Source organism: Mastigoproctus giganteus, chromosome 8 (assembly GCF_048544385.1).
Source record: "Mastigoproctus giganteus isolate SK-2022 chromosome 8, ASM4854438v1, whole genome shotgun sequence".
Taxonomy (NCBI): Eukaryota; Metazoa; Arthropoda; class Arachnida; order Uropygi; family Thelyphonidae; genus Mastigoproctus; species Mastigoproctus giganteus.
The window spans coordinates 104,561,911-104,586,101 of NC_143582.1; the positions used below are offsets into that span (position 1 = coordinate 104,561,911).

Sequence of the window (24,191 nt, forward strand, 5' to 3'; positions counted from 1 at the left end):
TATTCCACCAAGCTTTTCCATCCAACAAAGTGATCTAAACAACCTCATAGCTCAACTCCCCACACCTTTTCTTATTCTGGGAGACTTAAATGGTCATCGCACACTATGGGGTAACAAAAATATCGATCAATAAAAAAACTAATTGAAAAATGTTTAGACGATTACAACCTTCTCCTTCTAAATGATGGGTCACCTACTTATTGCGGAACATATACTGCAATAGACTTGTCTATCTGTTCAGCAACTTTGTATCTTACTCTATAGTGGATGATAAACAATGATCCACTGCGTAGTGATCATTTTCCCATTACATTTGAATTACTGAATAAGCCCTCTTATCATCTTACTAGAATTTCACAGTGGCTCATTGATAAAGCAGAGTTGGAGACATAAAAAATTAGCTAAACTGGACTCTGAAATTTTCCAAAAATCCCCAACCAGGGAAGTGGTTGAGTATGTCACAAAAACTATATTACATGCAGCAGGAAAAGCTATACCAAAATCCTCTTCAAAATTACCTGAACACCCAAAAATCTGGTGGAGTGATGAATGCCGTGCAGCAAAAAAAGACCAAAATAAAGCTTGGAATACTTTTCGGCGCAATCCAACTACAGCTAATCTCATTCAGTTTAAACACGCTAGAGCAAGATCAAGGTATGTTAGACGCAGTAATAAAAAGGTCGCTTGGATTCGCTTCACTTCAACCAAGCAACTCCCACACATAAAATTTGGAAAACAATCAGGAAAATGAGAATAGCTGTAGTTGGATGGAATGGAGAGGGCAGAACACTGCTGACCCTACCCAAATTGCCAATATACTAGGAGAAACGTTTTCCAAAACATCAGCAACAGAAAGTTACATACCAGCCTTCAAAAGATTCAAAGCAAATTCAGAAAAACAAAAGTTAAACTTTTCTTCAAAAGCAGAAGAACAATATAACTTACTATTTACTATCCACGAACTACATACAGCCTTGTCAACATCTAGGCATAGCACTGTAGGACCAGATAATATCCATTATTCGATAGTACAGAAACTAAGTGCTGAATCACTGCAGTCACTTCTTGATCTGTTCAATAGAATCTACCTGGAAGATACATTCCCTAAATGATGGCATCATGCTACAGCCCTTTCCTTAAACCAGGTAAAGATTCTGAGGTCGAGGATTTCCTGTGCGGACGTGCCTTTCTGCCACTCTTGGAATAGAGAAGTTTTTTCTGATTTATTTTCTGCTTTATTAGTTTAAATTGACATTAACTTATTTCTAGAGTAGCTTTATATTCCTATTTACGGTACTTAAAGTTAAAATAACTTAGATAGAGATTTTGTAGGTATTACTTAGTATCGGAAAGGGTATCAAATCCACGTGTTTACCGTTCATAAACGGCCGCCATTGCTACGTGAAAATTAATCAGTAAAATCTATTAATCTTGTCGAACTTCATTGGCAATTAAATTGTAATTTTAACTATACATATAACCACTTAGGTTACGGAACATAAATAATTAGTAAAAATACATAATTAATACATAACTTGATACAGAAGTTATATAAATGGATTTCGTAGATAACACTCGTTACTGAAGCGCGATACAGCATATCCGGAATTCGATAGCATTAGCTTTGTATAGTATAGTGCATAATATAATATTGTCAATTAATCAGTACATCTATTAATCTTGTTAAACTTCATTGTCAATTAAATTGTACTTTTAACTATATATATATAACGACTTAGAGTACAAACGTAGCAAATAATTAATACATACTTGATACGGAAGTTATATAAAGGGAACTCGTAGATAACACTCGATACCGAAAAATAAATATAGCGTTATAACTGTGTTAAGATACAAGTTTAAGGTTTTAATTTTGTTCTGAAATTGTAATTTTATTGACATTTAAATCGAAATCATGACTCTGACCAGAGCAGCAAAGCAAAAGGCTCAAGCTAATGGGAGTGCTGTGACTCAGGGGAGAACTGAGGGGGGCGGTTGCCCCCTGAATCACGGCCTTTTAAGATGCACTGTTTGCTTGATGTTTGCGGAGCAATCGGGTACGGGACATGATACTGCCATGGGGGATGTCTGTGTGTGCACGATGCAAGGAGTGCAAGGAAATTAGGCGACAACTCGGCGTTGTTATGGGCCTATATGAGACCTTGAAGGACAGGGTGGATGCCCTCGAAGGAAATAAATTGAGGGGCCCATCAAGCTCTCAGCTGCCCACATCAACACCAGAGCTTGGACTTGGTCATCTTGCAACACAGAGGCAGCCCCCAAGGCAGAATGCGCTGGTCCAACAGGAACTAGTAGTTGTTGGTGACTCAATTGTCAGGGAAACGGGGAACATGCTTTGTAAAAAGGATAGGTGGAACAGGACCAGGGTATGTCTGCCAGGGGCAAAGGTTGATGACGTTGTAGAGCGGATATCATCTTTTAAGGGCACAAAGGGTGATATAGTTGTACACGTTGGCACTAATGATATTAAGAGTAGGAGACCAGCGGAATTACTTAACAAGTACAGGTCACTGTTGAAAAAAAGCCGTGATGTAGGGTTGAATTTGAAAGTGTCTGCAATTCTGCCCAGACACGATAGGAGGGAGTATATGATGAGAGCCTTGTCGATCAATTCGGCCCTGGAAAGATTGTGCAAGGCTGAAGGGGTAGAATTTTTTTCAGCCTGGACTGTACTTGTTAACAGGAGAGATTGCTTCTACAGGGATGGGATACACTTAAATAGAAAGGGTGCAAGAATATTTGCTGATGCTATCGAGGCAGTGTTAGGTGGGTCGGAAAACTGCTAGCTTGGGGGGAGACAAAGACTAATGGATTAACAGTAGCCACGGGCAGAGGTGAAAGAGATTCTTGCACTGCTTCTATTGGAATGAGCAGAAGCCTGAAAAACAAGATGCAGGATATTTCAGAGACTGCTGGAAGTCATTGCGGTACAAGTAAACACATGGGTTGTGTTAGGGTAGCTAAGAATAGAAACAGGTGCATGTATACTTGCGTGTACACTAATGCTAGGAGTTTAGTAAATAAATTTGATGAATTTGAGGTATTACTCAAAACATCAAAGGCAGATATTGTTGGGATATCAGAGACGTGGTGTCACACAGATATAAGGAATGCAGAACTGGAATTTGGGGAGTACAACGTCTACAGAAAGGATAGACAGGATAGGAAGGGAGGAGGGGTTATGCTATTAGTTAAAAAACACATAAAATCCAAGGAAGTGAAGCCAGTTGACATCGCTGGACAGTGCAGTGTTGAGTCAGTTTGGTGTGACATAAGCATAGGTAAATCAAAATTGAGAGTAGGAGTGTGCTATAGGCCTAATGACTCTGATGAGTATAATAAGATACTGTACAGGGAAATAGAGTGGGCCAGTAAATCAGAGAGTCTTATAATGGGGGATTTTAATTTCCCAGATATTGACTGGAATTTGTGGGTTGGTCACTCACACACTAGCAAGGCTTTTGTGGATTTATTGGATGATTGTTTTCTACATCAGCATGTTCGGGAGGCAACTAGAGGGAGTAATACTCTTGATCTGATTATCAGTAGTGATTCTTCATGCATTAGGAATCTGCAGATAAATGAACCACTGGGTGGCAGTGATCACAGTGTGCTGAAGTGGGATATACTCAAGGAGGTAACTACCATCAGAGGTAAAGGGAAGGGTTTTTGCTTTCGTAAAGGAGACTATGCTGGTCTGAGACAGTATTTAAATTCTATACAGTGGGACCAACTGATGATGTTACCAACAGCAAATTCAAAATGGGAAGCATTCAAGGAACTAATCTTGGAAGCTACCAGGCTTTACATACCAACCAAGAAATATTGTTCAAGGTTCAGGCCTAAATGGTTGTCAGATGAACTAATGAGACATATGGCAGAGAAGAAAAATGCATGGGATACATACAAATTAATGGGTGACGTGGAAGCCTATGATAGATATAAGTTGGTCTGTAACCAAGTCACAAAGGAGATTAGGCAGGCAAAGGCAGATTATGAGAAATCCTTGGCAAAGGATGCAAAGAAAAACAGAAAAGAGTTCTTTACCTATTTAAACTCAAGAAGGAAAGGGATGAATCAGATTGGTCCACTGGATGTTGATGGTTCAACAGTTGAGGATCCAGCTCAGGTGGCTAACAATCTAAACGAGTATTTTGCATCTACATTCACACATGAGGAGTTATTCAGGAAGGGGAATGTCGTAGGTGAAGTAAACATTGGCAGTGAGCTAGATGATTTTCTAATAACTGAGAGGAAAGTGGAGGAGAAATTGTTGAGGATAAACATAAAAAAGGCACCCGGGGTGGATGGGATCTATCCAGTTATATTAAAGGAGGCAGCAAAGGAAGTAAGCAAACCCCTAGCCATAATTATGAGAGCTTCTTTGGACTCAGGGGAGGTACCCATGGACTGGAGATGTGCAAATGTAACCCCAATTCACAAAGGAGGATCAAAGGCTGACACAAGTAATTATAGACCTGTTAGTTTAACTTCGGTTCCAGGAAAATTAATGGAGGCACTGGTTAAAGAAGCACTGCAGGATCATCTGGACAAGAATTCAGTTATAGCTCAGACACAGCATGGTTTTGTTAAGGGCAGGTCTTGTCTGACCAATTTGATTGGATACTATGATGTAGTCACAAAAGAACTGGATGCAGGGAATAACTTTGATATTATATATTTGGATCTTAGAAAGGCTTTTGATACTGTTGCGCATGGAAGACTGCTGCACAAATTGGAGAAGTGTGGCATTCGAGGCAAATTGCTGCTATGGATAAAGGGATGGTTGAGTGGCAGAAGACAGAGAGTGGTAATCAATGGACACTGCTCAACGTGGACTAATGTTATTAGTGGAGTTCCTCAGGGTTCAGTGTTGGGTCCATTGTTGTTTTCTGTATTTATAAATGATATTGATGATGGTGTATCAGGCTTAATGTCCAAGTTTGCAGACGATACAAAGGTTTGCAGGGTTGTTAAGGACACTACTGATACTATGCTGCTGCAACAGGATCTGGAAAGGTTGAGCAGATGGGCTGAGAGGTGGCAAATGAAGTTTAACATTGACAAATGTAAAGTACTACATATGGGAAACAGTAACCCCAGATCAACGTATCAACTCTGTGGTACTACGCTGACAGTGGTAGAGAATGAAAAGGACCTGGGGGTAATTGTGCAGGCAGATATGAAGTTCTCTGAGCAGTGCAGACGAGCTGCAAGAGTAGCTCATGGTGTCTTGTCAATGATATACAGGAATTTTTCTAGCAGGGACAGGGATGTGATTATTCCCTTGTATAAGGCATTGGTCAGGCCACACCTTGAGTACTGTATACAGGTCTGGAGGCCTCATTTCAAGAAGGATGTAGAGCTGCTGGAACGAGTACAGAGAAGGGCAACAAGATTAGTGAATGGAACAAAGGGTTGCTCTTACGAAGAAAGGCTTAAGTTTTGCAAATTACAGAGCCTGGAGACTAGGCATCGCCGAGGTGATCTGATAGAGGTGTACAAGGCTTTGAATGGCTTGAGCATGCTCAATGCCGATGGAATTCTTCCTCTTGCTCAGAATAATCACCTGAGAGGGCATAAATTCAAATTGAGGAAGGACGGATGTCGGATAGATGTGCGGAAATTCGCCTTTAGCCAGCGGGCAGTTGGTTTGTGGAATAGACTTCCATCGCTTGTTGTTGAAGTTGATAGCCTAAACAAATTTAAGGCTCAGCTGGACAGGTATTTCAAACGAATTGAGGGGTGAAATGGGAGTAGTGGTTGTTTTTTTTTTTTTTTTTTTTGGCTGATGCTGAATAAGCTTGCTTTCTTGCATCATATGCCTATGCTAATGCTAAAGACCCAACACATCCCACCTCACTTACTATAGACCTATTGCTTTGACCAGTTGCCTTTGCAAAATTCTCGAAAAGATGGCGAATTGTCGACTGATATGATACCTTGAAAATTTCAATCTCTTACATTCTGCACAATTTGGCATTCAACAAAACAGATCAACACTAAATATACTAGTAAGACTAGAGAATTCCATTTGGAATGCATTCTTTAGATCAGAACACCATGTAATGGTTTGCTTTGACTTCAGTAAGACCTATGATTCCACGTGTAAGTATGGAATATTCCACGAATTACATCGCCATGGGCTTCGGGGCCATCTCCCGATTTTCATACGGAACTTCCTAGACAAGCGAACATTCCAGGTTCAATTTAAAACTTTGCTGTCCCAACTATTTTTTCAAGAAGGAGTTCCCCAGGACTCTGTCCTCAGTGATACTCTTTATAATTGCAATAAAAATCGTTGCTGAACAACTTCCAAACACTATCGATAAGGTACTGTTTGTAGATGACCTTAGTATTTCTTGTCATGCGAAAAACATGAATACTGTTGAGAGACAGTTATAAGGGGCAATAAATAAGATCAGTACATGGGCACAAACCAATGTTTTCAACTTTGTCCTCAAAAAACATTGTGCATCCATTTTTGCTGACAACGTAAACTGTACCCACATCCGGAACAACAACTGAATGGAAAACCAATAGCAATTCAATCCAGTATACGATTCTTAGGAATCACCTTAAATCATAAATTTACCTTCCTGGGACATATTAAAAAACTAAGAACATCATGCCAACAAAAACTAAATATCATCCAGGTTCTCTCAGCAACAAAGTGGGGAGCTGATCGCCTTACCTTATTACAGCTATACAGATCTTTAATAAGATCAAAACTTGACTATGGAACACCAATGTATAGCTCAGCAAGGCCTAGTGTCCTTTGTTGGCTTGATCCTTTCCATCATAGTGCAATACACGTTACTCTAGGAGCATATCACACGTCTCCAATACATAGTCTATATGCCGACGCTCACAAACCCCCCTCTCTCTATCAGAAGGCAACAACTTATATTACACTATGCATATAAAATTAGATCTATGCCTGAACACCCAAATTGGGAATTACTTTTCACCCCCCCCCCCCCAACACAGCAGGTTATACCATAACGGCTCTACTGCTAACTGACTGTTAGATATAAGAATAAAACTTCTTCTAGTAGAACTTAATCTAAGTTTTGATAATATTGCAAATACCCCTCCACTACTCCTTGCTCCATGGAGCATTACTCCACCTCCATGTGATGAATACCTTCATAAATGGGATAAATCTGCTCTACATAAAGAAAATTTCTCGTAACTATACCATGCAGTAGTGGAGCAGTTTCCGAACTTCGTTGTAGTTCATACAGATGGATCAAAGAATGAAACCCACATTGGAATCGGTGCAGTTTTTCCGAACATAACATTGGCCTACCAACTGCCACATGAGTTTAGTATATTTTCTGCCGAACTAATGGCAATTCAGGTTGCACTGAAGCATATCGAGTCCTCCAATATTGAAAACGGTATAATTTTCTCTGATTCTCTAGGTGCACTTCAGGCCATGGAAAACACAATGAACATCACCCACCCAGTCGTGAAAGAAATAACAAACTCTTTATATACCTTATCTGAGCTTGGAAGAACCATACACTTCTGTTGGATCCCAGGACATATGGCAATTCCAGGAAATGAATTAGTGGACAATGCTGCAAAAGCAGCTGACTTGCCACCCAATGAACAGTGGAAAGTTCCACATAAAGATTATAGATGAACAATATAGGAAAAATGCATGTACCAGTGGCAATCAACATGGCAAAACCAACTTGAAAATAAGCTTCGAAGTATCAAGCCAGATCTTGAACAGTGGCCTTCAAGCTTCAGTCCAATTCGACAACAGGAGGTAATACTAGCTCATCTGTGAATAGGTCATACTGATATTACTCGTGGTTATCTTTTAAGAGGGGAGATTCACCCCCCCAGTGTGATCACTGTAAAACAGTGCTTTCAGTAAAGCATATCCTTGTGGAATTCACAAATTTGCAATAGAATGCCAGAATCTCTTCACTCCAACAGAAGATTCACTAACGCTTACTTCACTTTTGGGCAATAAAGCAAATGTCTTAAAGATTTTTACCTTTCTCAATGCGATCAATGTACGCCACCTCCTTTAGCTATTCAAAAACCAGTTTTCTCGCTGTCGATCCGTAAAGAAATAGCATACATACTATCATATGTATGGTGCACTATGGCCATAGACACCGATGCACCAAAAAAATTCCCAAACAACAAACGAACAAACCAGACATAACCCTCATCAAAAAGAAGTAAATGGCTACCTACCTGATGAACGTAATGGTTCCAAACACCATCAGAAAACATAAGAGGAAAAGATCAGGAAGTACTTGAAGTACTCAGCCCTAAGACAAGTAATGGTCATCCCAATCATCGTGTCAACCACTGGCATGGTGCCAAAGAGCCTCTGTAAGAACAGCAGGCCTCCCAGAGAACAACTGCAAGAAACTCCAGAAAGCTGCAACGTTGAACATTTTAGGATAGTAAGAGTTTCTCAGCCAACAGTAACAATAATAATAGTAACCTGACATAACTAACCACCCCATGCACTTGGTACCAGTACTAGTCAAGGTCTGGAAAAAATCCCATAAAGGAGAAAGGTTTTTTTTTTTTTAAATAATAATAAAACTATGAAAGATGTGCAAAGGGATTTTAGTGTTTGGTTTAACAAAGAAGTTCCTCCTAAAATGATAATGTTGCAGTAGGAACATAAGCTGTTCACAACAGGATCAATTTAGGATGGGGGAGTCTTAGACAACTGCCAATCCAGTAGGAACCATGTGCAGCAGTAAAGGTATCCTTATCACCCACAATGTCATTATGAAAACAATTCATCCAGACTTGGAATTACTAAAACCATGCTAAATACAGTAGAGTGTTGAAAATCTGAACGTCAATAATCCAAACAAGCCAGCATTTATTTTTTTTTTTATACTGGTGACATAAAATAATTACGGTAAGCACCAGTTAATTTGATCATGTTTGCGAATTGAATTTTGATTCTATTAAATGGCAATTCTAATAAGCGAAAATCAGAGGAATATTATCCACAGGCTATAAAAATGAGGATACACTGTATAAAGCACAAATTTACACAATTTTTTTCAACAAAATTAAATATGTGAAAATCGGAAGAATATTATCCACAATTTAGCAAAATAAAAATAAATTTGCACTTACGTACATAGCTTAATTGATATACACACAGTACTAACTGAAAATAACACTTTATAATCTGATATTTCTGGGCATCGACATTTTTTTTTGAGGTCGTAAAAGTTTAAACAGTAAAAAAAAAGGATGTGTTATTCAATATCAAAGTACATGATACACACAAGTGAGACAGAGTAAGAAGATTCTGAACAGAGTTTTATTTTACCATACTATAGTTTTCTTTTAAAAGGAAGCAGAAATTTTTAACAATAGAATCAAAGATTGAGATTTTTCAGACTTTCAAAGGGAGAAAGCAAGTCTTCATTAGCAAAATTTTACGAGGTTGGAAAGTCAACCATAACAGACATTAAAAACTCACATCGAAACTTGATTCTGATTGTGCAAGAAAAAAAAGAAAAGAAAAACTATGAGGACAACTAATGACCCATCCCTCGAAGATGCTGTTTATTTGTGGTTCACACAGACGACGAAGTTTAGGAGAACCCATATCTGTTCCCTTGTTGTGGGAAAAGGTGTTGGATTTTAACAAAAAATTATGCGGTCCCTCAGATTTTAAAACCAATGTTTACATTTCTAAACTTACTATACTTTTTTTAGAACGGTATTTTTGATAAGTTCGAACAAATCGCAAGTCCGAGCTACCCGCGGCCTCAATTAGTTTGGATTACCGATGCTCTTCTGTACATGAAAAGAGGATCATTTTGTGCTGTGAAAATGGTGTTCATATTGTGCTCATCTGGATCCTTAAACACACTTCGTGTGACTAATATAAATTAAAATAAACTACCCCTCTTCTTTTCTTCCTTCATTTTCTTATATCCATTTGATCTATTATATCTATTCCATGACATTATATCCGTGTGACACAGTGGAGGTGACATGAATTTCAAATAGGTGTAAATTATGCCTTTCACGCAAGATATATGAAATTATTTGTTATGGCTAACTCTAAAGTATACTGAAAATGGGAGCAACCAGCTGAATTAAAGAAAAAATAAATAAATAAATGTTCTTGTTTACACTCAGGCATAACTACCACCAGCTCAGTAGCGTTTACAATAAAGCATCAATATAAACATTAATCATATTTAGCAGTCACAGGCTTGAACCCTAGTCAACATACACGGAGCAATATAGCCTTAGTCGCTGATGCTCCTAAAAACCCTATAAACATGCAAAAGGTAGTTGATTCTCAATAGATGGATATAAACTTGGTAAACAGTTTTAAAAATATATTATATATATATATATATTTTTTTTTAGGCTAGTGGCACTATAGTTGGATTTCCAGGAGCAGAAAAGTACAGTGGAGAAAACCTGTTGCTAGAACCATGTGATATTTTGGTTCCTGCTGCTACTGAAAAAGTAATTACTAAAGTAAATGCAGATAAAATTCAGTGCAAGGTATGTAGTACTACCATGTTTTGAGAACTTTTATTTTGTCATATTAACTGAGCAGTGTCTGCACAAGACCTAAGAGGTCCCTCTCCACAATAATTGTTCTGCATTAATTGTTGGGTTAATTCAATGAAGGAAGTGGTTGAGGCTTGTAACCTTTAAGAATACACTGTTGTTCAAAGAAAGTGCATCACCCAGGAATTTAACATTTCTAACCCTTTTCCATGATGGTAAGTTCTTGATTAGACTGGGGTTCGAGCCCGTGACCACTAAATACGGAGGATATGGAAAGGTCAGGGAATGACCATCACATATCCCCGGAGCAATATGGCCTTAGTTGCCAATGCTCCTAAAAACCAAATAACAAACAAACAAACAAACGATGGTATGTTACATTAATGACTAACATCGCAAATAGAAATATAAACAAAAGATATTTATTAATAGTTAAGGCAAAGCTAAGTAATATTTGACAGGTGCTCTCAAAATATTCCAAAATTAGCATTTGCAACCTTTATACAACAGTTTTGGTAAACACGACAATTATGACTGAAATGTTATCATAAGCCCTGAATTTGCTTCAGTTTATCATTTTAAATAGAAAACAAAATGAAAAGTTCATCAGGTGCAAACTAATATTTAGTTGAACCGCCTCTGGCCCTGATGACAGCAGCACACTGTTGTGGCATTGACAAGATCAGTTTCTGAAGATAATCAACTGATAGTTTGTGGTTCCAAACACAAATTATGGCTTCCTGAAGTTCACGAAGGATCTTTGGTTTTTTTTCTGGCAACTGGAGATTCCACACGATGCCAACAGTTCTCTATAGGATTCAGGTTCAAGCTGTTTCCCGGATAGCTAAGAGTTGTAATGGACTGTTCTTCCAACCGTTTTTTAACCTGTAACAAATGTAACCACATTACTGTCGAACTCCTAATGCAGGAATGAAGCTAAAGTAACTACAAAATGCCTACTTACACTTTTCACAGATGACAAGGAGCAGAGTCAGCCTGAAAAATACAGTTACTTTTTAGATCAGATTGAAACCTGCCAAGTAACTGCATCTGGTCTCTAATGGTTGGCAGCAATTTGCCTTCCAATATAGCCAGGTATTCATTGACATTTACGGAACCTTTTATAAACTGCACGTGACCTATTCCATGATATGAAATGCACCCCCATATCATTTGGCTAGTAGGGAATTTCACTGTAGACACCATACCGTCTGGATGGTATTCTTCACCACGTCTCTGGCAAATTGTTTGTCTCCCATCAGAGCCATACAGGTTGAATTTCTTCACACCCAAGAAAATAAATGACTTCCACTGCTGGATCCATTTGATATGCTCCTTACATCAAATTAATTGGGCCTTTGTCATTTTTGGTGTGAGGAGAGCTTCTTCTTAGGACGATGGCTTCAAATCCATTTTTGAAGAGGCATTTTCTGTCTGTTACTGCACTTGCTACCACTCCTTATGCCTATTCTCTTTTCAGCTGAGGCAAAGAAGCTTGATGGTTTTTAAGGTACAAGCGCTTCAAAGTGCAGTTCTGTTTTGGTGTAGAGACTCGTTTGCATCCGGTTCCTTTTTCCCTATCAGCAGAACCAGTATTCTTGAGTTTGGAAAGAAATCTACTTACTGTCGACTGATTACAAGACACTCTATAAGCAATGTGACGGGAAGAACATCCTAACTCATGTAAAGCTTCAACTGCATTTAACTCACCATCCTGACACAAGCAAGCAATGACTGCAACTCTTGCAGAGCATACTTATATAGTTGAAAGTAACAGCTGATGCAATATTACGTCATCACCTACACATGTCAATCTTATCGGATGCAATCTATAAGAAATATTGCCATATACTTACATTATTCGGATGACAATTACAATTTTAAGGGGTGATGCAATTCTTTGAACACCAGTGTACATAATGGTTGTAGGTTTTAAGACTACATAATGGTTGAAAACTTTCAGTACTGTCTAAATAGAGTCAAACTTTTATTTGAGCAGTTTTATAAATTTTTTAATTTATAAAACTGCCCAAATTAACATAATTTTTTACATAGCATTCTACATTAAGAATCTGCAGATAACAAACCCAGTGGGTCGCATCGATCACATTGTACTAATGTGGAATTTAATTAAAGACATAACTACGGTAAAGAAAAAGGCTTTCACTTTTGTAAGGATGACTGCAGAGGTCTCAGAGAGTTTTTAAATTGCATGCATTAGGACCAACTGAAAATGTTACCAAGAGCAAATTTTAAATGGAAAGTATTCGGGTAAGTGACCAAACAAGTTATTAGGCTTTTCGTACCAACAAAGAAATACTGTTCATTGCTTAGACCTAAATGGATGTCAGATGAATTATTGAGACATAAGACAGAGAAAAAAAGTTCTATGCTTAAATTAACAGAAGAAGGAAAGGGTTGATTCTCATTGGGTCACTAGATGTCTATGGGTTAACTGTTGATGATCCTGCTCCGGTTGCGGACAGAGAAGAATGTTCCATATCGTAATTGGCTAGTTTCTAATTCTTCAGTTTCATTTTCTGCCTACACCAAAGCTCGCAACAATTCTAAAGCAGTTATTAATCAGTCAAAACTACAGTTTGAAGAGGCTAAGAGTAGAAAACTTGCTTCTTGCCCTAATGGTAGCCAAGCATTCTGATCTCTTGCCAAAGCTATTGGCCGCAAACTTTGCCCATCTCTGCTCCCACTTCTGTCCAAACAAGATGGTTCTGTTGTCACTTCAGCCAAGGATAAAGCTGACCTGCTAGCATCCCATTTTTCTTTCAACTCGTGCATTAACGATCTTGGTAAAACACCTCCCACTATTCCCAACAAGCTCCATTCAATGCCTCCTGTGGTCTTCCGTCAAAAGGATGTCAGAAGGATTTCGACGAATCTTGATGCTAAGAAAGCTCCAGGTCCCAATGGTATTTCTTCACTTGTTCTCAAAACCTGTGCTCCTGAAATTATTCCTGTTCTTTGCCGGCTTTTTTCACTTTCTTATTCCAAAGGTGTTTTTCCTTCTGCTTGGAAATTTGCTCATATCCAGCCAGTTCCTAAAAACGGTGACAAATCCCTCCCATCCAATTATCGTCCCATTGCAATTACTTCTACTCTTTCTAACGTAATGGAGAAATCAATTAACCGCCAAATTTTAAACTACCTAGAAACCTTCCGTCTGATCAACGATCGCCAGTATGGATTCCGTCAGTGTCGATCCACTGGTGATATTCTGGCTTATGTTACCCATTTATGGACTAATTCAATGGAAAGGTTCGGTGAAACACAAGTAGTTGCTCTTAACATCTCAAAGGCTTTCGATCGTGTTTGGCATAAAGGTCTTCTAAACAAGCTTCCATCTTATGGTTTGCCAACTGTTTTTAGAAATTGGTTATCCAGTTTTCTCTCTGACCACTCACTGAGGGTGCTGGTAGATGGCTCTCTGTCTTCTAACTTCTCCACTAATGCAGGTGTCACCCAAGGTTCAGTTCTTTACCCCCACTCTTTTCCTCTTGTATATTAATGACCTTCTTCCACTGACTGAAAATCCTATCCATAGCTTTGCCGATGATAGTACATTGCATTCCACTTTCCATTTTGAGAAACCTTCTCCTGCTCAATCAGCTTCAACTTCTTGAAAATCTGCTACCAATTCCTTAAATGCCGATCTTCAGGTAATTCTCCAGTGGGGCAAAGACAGCTTAGTTGATTTCAACCCTTCTAAAACTCAGTCTTGTCTTATATCTTGCAAAAAGGATTCTTCTGCTCCTATGCTTATCTTTAGTGACACTCCGATTTCTAGGCAAAATGATATATCTCTTTTGGTGATTAATCTCTCTTGGCACAAGCACATTACAAATATTGCTTCTTCTGCATCTAAAAAACTTAGTTTTCTCTTTCACTCTTGGCGTTACTTTTCTACCAAACAGCTGCTCACTCTGTATAAATCCAAATCTGCCATGCAATGGAATATTGTTCCCACATCTGGGGTGGTGCCCCAAAACCTCTCTCAGGCTTCTTGATTCCATTCAGAAGAGGGCAGTTAGGTTAATTAATGACTCATCTCTGCACTCGCTGTCTCATAGACGTACTGTTTCTGCTGCATGCCTCTTCTACAGATACTTCCATGGGCACTGTTCTTCTGAATTAGCTTCTATAATTCCTGCTCTCTCTTTCAAAACAGTCCGAACACGTGCTGCCACCAGCCAACATCCATTTACTGTCCAACTTCAAACCCACAGAATCAACCTTTCATCTTCCTCATTTATTCATCCAACTGCCGTTTTCTGGAACAACCTTCCTTCATACATATTTTATGTAAATTACAATCTACAGAAGTTCAAGTCCAATGTCAACAAATATCTTCTTTCGTCTTCTCAGCCTCCAACACAAGCACGGTACTAAGTACTATAGGTTCTAACACCTCTCGAGTTTGGGGTTTACATGAAAAAAAAAAAAAACATTAGCATTAGTAGAGGCATTTGATGCAAGAAAGGAAGCTTATGCAGCATCAGCCAAAAAAAAAAAATAAATAAATTAAAAAAAAATTAAAAAATAAAATAAAATAAATAAAAAAAAAAAAAAGAAACCACTTCCACTTCACTCCTCTGTTGGTTCAAAATACCTGTCCAGCTGAGCCTTAAACTTATTTAGGCTATCAACTTCCACGACAAGGGGTGGAAGTCTGTTCCACCAACCAACCACCCGCTGGCTAAAGGCAAATTTCCGCACGTCTATCCTATCTGTCTTTCCTCAATTTGAATTTATGCCCTCTCATGTGATTATTCTGAACGAGAGGAAGAATCCCATCAGCATTGAGCATGCTCAAACCATTCAAGGCTTTATACACCTCTATCAGATCACCTCGCTGGTGCCTAGTCTCAAGACACTGTAATTTGCAAAACTTAAGCCTTTCTTCGTAAGAGCACCCCTTTGTTCCATTCACTAATCTTGTTGCCCTTCTCTGTACTCATTCCAGCAGCTCTACATCCTTCTTGAAATGAGGCCTCCAGACCTGTATACAGTACTCTAGGTGTGGCCTGACCATTGCCTTATACAAGGGAATAATCACCTCCTTATCCCTGCTAGAAAAATTCCTATATATCATTGACAATACACCATGAGCTACTCTTGCAGCCCGTCTTCACTGCTCAGAGAACTTCATATCTGCCTGCACACCCTCCCCCAGGTCCCTTTCATTCTCTACCACTGTCAGTGTAGTACCACAGAGTTGATACGTTGCTCTGGGGTTGCTGTTTCCCCTGTGTAGTACTTTGCATTTGTCAACGTTAAACTTCATTTGCCACCTCTCAGCCCATCTGCTCAACCTTTCCAGACCCTGTTGCAGCAGCATAGCGTCAGTAGTGTCCTTGACAACCCTGCCTACCTTTGTATCGTCTGCAAACTTGGACATTAAGCTTGATATACCATCATCAGTATCATTTATGAATACAGAAAACAATATTGGACCCGACACTGAGCCCTGAGGGACTCCACTAATAACATTAGTCCACGACGAGCAGTGTCCATTGATTACCACTCTCTGTCTTCTCCCCCTCAGCTACCCCTTTATCCACAGCAGCAATTTGCCTCCAGTGTCACACTGTTCCAATTTGTGCAGCAGTCTTCCATGTGCAACAGTATCAAAAGCCTTTCTAAGATCCAAGTATATAATAACAAAGTTATTCCCTGCATCCAGTTCCTTTGTGACTGCATCATAGTATCCAATCAAATTGGTCAGGCAAGACTTCCCCTTAATAAAACCATGCTGTGTCCGAGCTATAACTGAAGTCTTGTCTAAATGATCCTGCAGTGCTTCTTTAACTACTGCCTCCATTAATTTTACTGGAACAGAAGTTAAGCTCACAGGTCTATAATTACTTGTGTCAGCCTTTGATCCGCCTTTGTGAATTGGGGTCACATTTGCACTTTCCAGTCTATGGGTACCTCCCCTGAGTCCAAGGAAGCTCTCATAATTATGGGTAAGGGTTTGCTTACTTCCTTTGCTGCCTCCTTTAATATAACTGGATAGATCCCATCCACCCCGGGTGCCTTTCTTGTGTTTATCTTCAACAATTTCTCCTCCACTTTACTCTCAGTTATTACAAGATTCTCTAGCTTACTGCTAGAGTTGAATACACCTCTGGCTTCCCCCTCGCTAAATAATTCCTCATGTGTGAATGTCGATGCAAAATATTCATTTAGTTTGTTAGCTACCTGAGCAGGATCATCAACAGTTGACCCATCGATATCAAGTGGTCCAATCTGATTCATCCCCTTCCTTCTAGAGGTTACATAAGTAAAGAACTCTTTGCTGTTTTGCTTTGCATCCCTTGCCAAAGATTTCTCGTAATCTGCCATCGCCTGCCTAACCTCCTTTGTAACTTGGTTACAGATCAACTTGTATCTATCATAGGCTTCTGTGTCATGTGTTAATTTGTATGTACCCCATGCATGTTTCTTCTCTGCCATATGCCTCATCAGTTCATCTGACATCCATTTAGGCCTAAACCTTGAACAATATTTCTTGGTTGGTATGTAAAGCCTAGTAGCTTCCAAGATAAGTTCTTCTGAATGCTTCCCATTTTGCATTTGCTGTTGGTAACATCATCAGTTGGTCCCACTGTATAGAATTTAAATACTATCTCAGTCCATCGTAGTTGCCTTTACGAAAGCAATAACCCTTCCCTTTACCCCTAATGGTAGTTACCTATTTGAGTAAATCCCACTTCAGCACACTGTGATCACTGCCACCTAGTTGTTCATTTATCTGCAGATTTTTTATGCATGAAGAATCACCGCTGATAATCAAATCAAGAGTATTCCTCCCTCTAGTTGCCTCCCGAACATGCTGATGTAGAAAACAAACATCCAATAAATCCACAAAAGCCTTGCTAGTGTGTGAGTGACCAGCCCACAAATTCCAGTCAATATCTGGGAAATTAAAATCTCCCATTATAAGACTCTCTGATTTACTGGCCCACTCTATTTCCCTGTACAGTTTCTTATTATACTCATCAGAGTCATTAGGCCTATAGCACACTCCTACTCTCAATTTTGATCTCCCAATGCTTATGTTACACCAAACTGACTTGACACTGCACTGTCCCGCGATGTCCACTGGCTTCACTTCCTTGGATTTTATGTATTTCTTAACTAATAGCATAACCGCTCCTCCCTTCCTATCCAGTCTATCCTTTCTGTAGACTTTGTACTCCCCAAATTCCAGTTCCGCATTCCTTATATCTGTGTGACACCACATCTGATATCCCAACAATATCTGCCTTTGATGTTTTGAGCAATACCTCAAATTCATCAAATTTATTTACTAAACTCCTAGCATTGGTGTACACACAAGTATACATGCACCTATTTCTATTCTTAGCTACCCTAACACAACCCATGTGTTTACTTGTACTGCATTGACTCCCAGCAGTCTCTGAAATATCCTGCATCTTGTTTTTCAGGCTTCTGCTCATTCCAATAGAAGCAGTACAAGAATCTCTTTCACCTCTGCCGGTGGCTACTGTTAATCTATTCGTCTTTGTCTCCCTCCAAGCTAGCAGTTTTCCGACCCACCTAACACTGCCTCGATAGCATCAGCAAATATTCTTGCACCCTTTCTATTTAAGTGTATCCCATCCCTGTAGAAGCAATCTCTCCTGTTAACAAGTACAGTCCAGGCTGAAAAAAATTCTACCCCTTGAGCCTTGCACAATCTTTCCAGGGCTGAATTGATCTATAAGGCTCTCATCATATACTCCCTCCCATCGTGTCTGGGCAGAATTGCTGACACTTTCAAATTCAACTCTATTTCACGGCTTTTTTTCAACAGTGACCTGTACTTGTTAAGCAATTCTGCCGGTCTCCTACTCTTGTCAAACTCTAACGAGAAGCTAAATGACTTTGTGATAACTGAAAGGAAAGTGGAGAAGAAATTGTTTAGGATTGATATTAAAAACGTCACGAGGTGTGAATGGAATGAATCCAATTATATTAAGTGAGGCAGTAAAGGAAGTAAGAACTACTTAATTATGATAGTATCCTTGGATTCGGAGGAGGTCCCCACAGATGGGACATGTACAGATATGTTCCAAATTACTCATGTCAAAGGGTAACATGAGTAATTGCAGAGCTGTTATTTTAATTTTTTGTTCCAGGGAAAATAATGGAGTGACTGGTAAAGTAAGTATGGGTTTGTTATGGGAAAATCTTGTTTGACCAGTTTGACTGAAGTTCTGCAAATATATCCCCAAATCATTAAGGGGGATTAAAAAGCAACATGAGTAATTAGAGACCTGTTATTTTAACGTCCGTTCCAGGAAAAATAATGGTATAACTGGTTAAAGAAGTAATGCACGACCAATTGGACAGACATGCAATTGCATATAAGGGTGGAATCACAACATGAATTTCTCAGGGGGTGGTCTTGTCCAACTAACGTCATCATGAAACAAGTAAATACATGGGCTGTGTTAAGGTAACTAACAGTATGAACAGGTGCATGTACACCAAAGGCTGATATTGTTGGGATGTTGGCACATGGTGTCAGGCAAATATAAGGAATGCAGAATTAGAATTTGGGGAGTATAGTGTGTGTACAGAAAGGGCAGACACGATAGGAAGGAAGGAGAGGTTATGCTGGTAGTTAAGAAACAGATAAAATCAAAGGCAGTGCATCCAGTTGACATTGGTGGACACTTCAATGTTGAATCAGTTTGGTGTGACATAAGCACTGGGAAAGCAGAAATTAGGGTAAGAGTGTGTTATAGGCCTAATAACTCTAATGATCACAATGAACAACTATACAGAGAAATAGAGTGGACTAGTAAATCAGATGTCTTATAATGGGGGATTTTAACTTCCCAGATATTGATTGGAACTTGTGGGTTGGTCACTCGCACCCTAGCAAGACGTTTGCAGATTTATTGGATAACTGTTTGCTACAGCAGCATGTTAGAGAGGCAACCAGAGGGAGCAATACTCTTTATTCGATTATCAGCAGTGATATTCATGCATTAAGAATTTGCAGATAAAGGAACCACTAGGTGGCAGTGATCACAGTGTACTGATGTGGAATTTCTTAAAGATGTAACTACCTAACTAACTACTTAAAGGGAAGAGTTTTTGCTTTTGTAAAGGTGGCTACTGTGGTCTTAGACAGTTTTTTAAATTCTATACAGTGGGACCAACTGATGATGTTACCAACATCAAATTCTAAATGTAAAGCATTCAAGGGATTAATCTTGGAAGCTACTAGTCTTTTCATGCCATCTAAGAAATACTATTCAAGGTTTAGGCTTGAATGGTTATCAAATGAATTAATGGACGTGTCGCAGAGAAAAAAATGCATGAGAGTATATAAGTTGTCAAGTGAGACAGAAGCCTATAGAAGATATAACATAGTCTGTAATAAACTTACAAATGAGGTTAGGCAAGCAAAGGCAAATAATGAGAAATCTTTGGCTAAGGATGCAAAGAAAAACAGCAAACCTTTTTACTTATATAAACTCTAGAAGGAGGGAGAAGAATCAGATTAGTCCATTTGATATTAATGGTTTGATTGTTGATGATCCTGCGCAGATAGCTGACAAACTGAATGAGATTTTGCATCTACATTCACGCATGAGAAATTCTGTAGAAAAGTGGAGGACAGAAGCTTATTAATCTCTAACAGGGAGCTAAATGATTTTGTAATAACTGAGAGCAAAGTGGTGAAGAAATTGAAGTTAAATATAAGAAAAGCACCTGGGGTTGATGAGATCTATCCAGTTATATTAAAGGAGGCAGCAAAGGAAGTAAGAAAGCAAACCCTTAACCATAATTATGATATCATCCTTAAACTCATGGGAGATATCCATGGACTGGAGATGTGTAAATGTATCCCCAGTTCACAAAGGGGGATCAAAGGGTGGCATGAGAAATTACAAACCTGTTAGTTTAACTTTTGTTCCAGGGAAAATAATGGAATCACTGGTCAAAAAAACATTGCGGGATCATCTAGATCAACGTTATTCAACGGGGGTACTGACAAGAAACAAAAATCTTTTGGAACAATTGAAACATATTTTTTACTTTACATATTCTGTAGTGATTACGTTATTAAACTAAGTGGTGATGATTAATCAAAAATGATGATTTATCCGATTTTTAACTTAAGCTTGTTTTGTGCTGTAGTAAAATAAAGTAGACACACATATACAGGGATACAAAAATAAGAATGTGGTTCTTTGGGGGTATGCGAACAAAAAAGGTTGAGAAACACTGGTCTAGATCAGTGGTCTCCAAACCTTTTTGGTCGTGCACCCTTTTTTTACTTAAAAGGATTAGTGCGCACTCCAGAATAAAAAATTAAAAACATAAGTTTAATATATATATTTTTTATTTATAAATCATTTACATGGAAGGTGTATCTAAAATCACATTTATAAAAAATGAATATAATTTTAAAAGATCACAAATAAAAAAATAGAAAACAAAAATTAAATTGAAGTTCAAACACAAAATGATATGAAATAATTAATATAACAAGTGCAATAAATATAATACTATTTGTTTTATTTATAAATAATTTACATGGTATGCATTAAAAGGGTTCACATCTGGTGAGTATGGGTTTGACACACCCAGGGTCCTGAGCTGGGTCCTGGATATCATCATTCTTCTCTTTCTTGGTGATTCTTTTTTCTACATCTCTCTCTCTCTCTCTCTCTCTCTCTCTCTCTCTCTCTCTCTCTCTCTCTCTCTCTCTCAGGGCAACTTGGGAATTTTTTTTTATGCTGGCATAATCCTCAGGCTTCCTTGCACCATGTGGCTAATAATAATAATAATATCTAGAATCACAAATATAAAATCACGATCTAATTCAATGCAAAAATATAAAACAAAATTGAAATTAAAGTGCAAAGTGGTATAAATGAAATCAACAGCATTTTTTAGTGGGAACAATGTGGTTGAATATTTTTCATTATTGCTGTGGATCTTGGTTTCATATTTTGGGACACAGCTAGCCGAAGATCTGGTTCCAAGTTAAGTTTATTTCTAAACGTGGTTTTTATAATAGTCATCGCAGAGAAAGTCACCTCACATAGGTACGTTGATCTAAATGGAACAATTGCATTGCTCACGCTGCTTACCAAGTCACCCCAGAGATCATCTTGTGCACCCCTAGGGGTATGCACACCCCTCACTTTGGAGACCACAGATCTAGACAAGACTGAAGTAATAATTCATACATAGCATTGGTAAGGGGAAGTCTTGTCTGACCAATTTAATTGGATACTATGATGTGGTCACAAAGGAACTGGATTCAAAAAAATAATTTTTATCATGTACTTGAATTTAAAGGCAAGATACTGGTATGGATAAGTGGAAGAAGACAGAGTGATTACAATAATAATAATAGTCCACAAAGAGCAGTGCTGGGCACTGCCCTTTGAGGACGATTGATTGATTATTGGAACAGATTTCCATCTGTTGTTGTTTATGCTGATGGGTTGAATAAATTCAGGGGAGACCTACACAAATTCTTGGAGGGTATGGATGGGTGAACTGTTTTTTCTTTTTTTTCCCCCCTATTTTTTTCTTTTTTTTTTTCCCCTATTTTTTTTTTTTTTTTTGTGTATTTATGCTTTCTTTCTTTCATTATTTGCTACTACTACTATATGTGCAAATAACCTACTGTCCTGCATGCACGACTAATTAATATTTTAGCCTTCTGCTTCAACTTGTAGTAGTAGTTGTAATGGCAAATGGTGCAAGAAAAGAAGTTTATACAGCTTCAGAAAAAAAAAAAAAAAAACCACCTACACAGTGTACCCTTCAAGAATCTTTTGTTTGCAATGTCACATAAACTGTACATTGCTGAAAATAGAAGTAGCACAGTGGTTTTTACTGTATGAGCTACAGAAATTAGACACTCTTTTTTTTGTTTAATTTTTGTACACAATGGGGTTTCTTTCTGTTTTTTTGATTATTATTATTAGCCATACCATATGGTGCAAGGAAGCTTCAAGCTTATGCTGCACAAGCCAAAAATATTTTCTGAATTATCCTGAGAGAGAGAGAGAGAGAGAGAGAGAGAGAGAGAGAGAGAGAGAGAGAGAGAGAGAGAGAACAAGAGTCAGAAGTAGAAGGGAATCACCCACCAAGAAAGAGGAGAATGATGATATCCAGCTCAGGACCCTGAGTGTGCCAAGCCCATACTCACCTGGGGGTGTATCATCTCTTTACAGTTCTATATTGACTGCAGCAGTTTTCTATAAGAACAACCTTACTACTGTTCATATCACAACAGCTCTGGCATCCATGCTGATTTTCTCAGACATATTGCTGCAATTTAGACAGTTATTTCCAAAACCATGTAGAATTCTGAATTCACAGCAGCAAGAAAGGCACAAACTGTGTGGGGATATCCTGACAGAAAATATAATTGCCTTCAAACTTGCACATGGCTATGCTTGTTACATATGAATTCAGAGCCAGAAGTCTAGAATTTGCTTCTCATCATCCATCAACAATGCCACTAACCCTAAGGTTGTTTATGACAAAATTTGGAAAATGAACTGAAATATAAATTGCACCCTTCATCGATCCTTGTTCATAATGGAGGTGCAATTGCAAGCACTCTAGAGGAGACCTTTCCAACGTATCTCCTGAAACATGATACTGCCAGAATTTCTGACATTTTAACAATACAGTGAAAAACAACCAATGAAGCTGTCTTCTGATAGATTTTAGGTCTACAACTGGCTGTTCACAAACAGGACAGGAAAAGAGGCAATCTCTCTCTCTCTGTGTCTCTCTCTCTCTCTCTCTCTCTCTCTCTCTCTCTCTCTCTCTGGTGAGAAATATTGGGCCAAACAACATCCATTATGAGATGATTAAGCATCTTTCATCAGAATCTATAGAATTGCTGGGTCTCTACAACAGAATCTCTCTCTTGAAGAGCAGTTTCCATACTCTTCACATAAGGCAATTTTACTTGCCTTCTTAAAAGAAGGAAAGAATCCAGAGGGGTCAAACAATTAGCATTAGTAGAGGCACATGATGCAAGAAAGCAAGCAAATGCAGCATCAGCCAAAAAAAAACAAAAACAAAAACTCCCATTTGACCCCTCTGTTCCTTCCAGATACCTGTTCAGCTCAGCCTTAAATTTATTTAGGCTATCAACTTCAAACAACAAAGGATGGAAGTCTATTCCACCAACCAACTACCTGCTGGCTAAAGGCAAACTTCCTAACATCTATTCTACATCTGTCATTCCTCAGTTTGAATTTATACCCTCTCAGGTGATTATTCTGAGTGAGAGGAAGAATCCCATCAGCACTGAGCATGCTCAAACCATTCAAGACTTTATACACCTCAATCACAGATCACCTTGCAGGTGCCTAGTCTCCAGACACTGTAATTAGCAAACTTTAAGCCTTTCTTCGTAAGAGCAACCCTTTGTTCCCTTCACTGTACTTGTCTCAGAAGCTCTACATCCTTCTTGAAATGGGGTCTCAAGAAGGCCACACCTTGAGTATTGTATACAGTACTCAAGGTGTGGCCTGACCATTGCCTTATACAAGGGAATAATCACATCCTTATCCCTGCTAGAAAAATTCCTGTATATCATTGATAAGACACCA

The 24,191-nt window shown here is 38.6% G+C and overlaps 1 protein-coding gene across 1 annotated transcript in view; it reads left to right on the forward strand.

Annotated features, from left to right (window-relative positions):
* Positions 1-24,191, forward strand: part of LOC150081748 (glutamate dehydrogenase, mitochondrial-like) — a 535,860-nt gene that overhangs the window by 372,052 nt on the left and 139,617 nt on the right. The window contains exon 7 of the mRNA XM_090378851.1: positions 10,411-10,551. Within this exon, the coding sequence (XP_090234977.1) occupies positions 10,411-10,551 (141 nt within the window). The remainder of the gene's footprint in view (positions 1-10,410; positions 10,552-24,191) is intronic.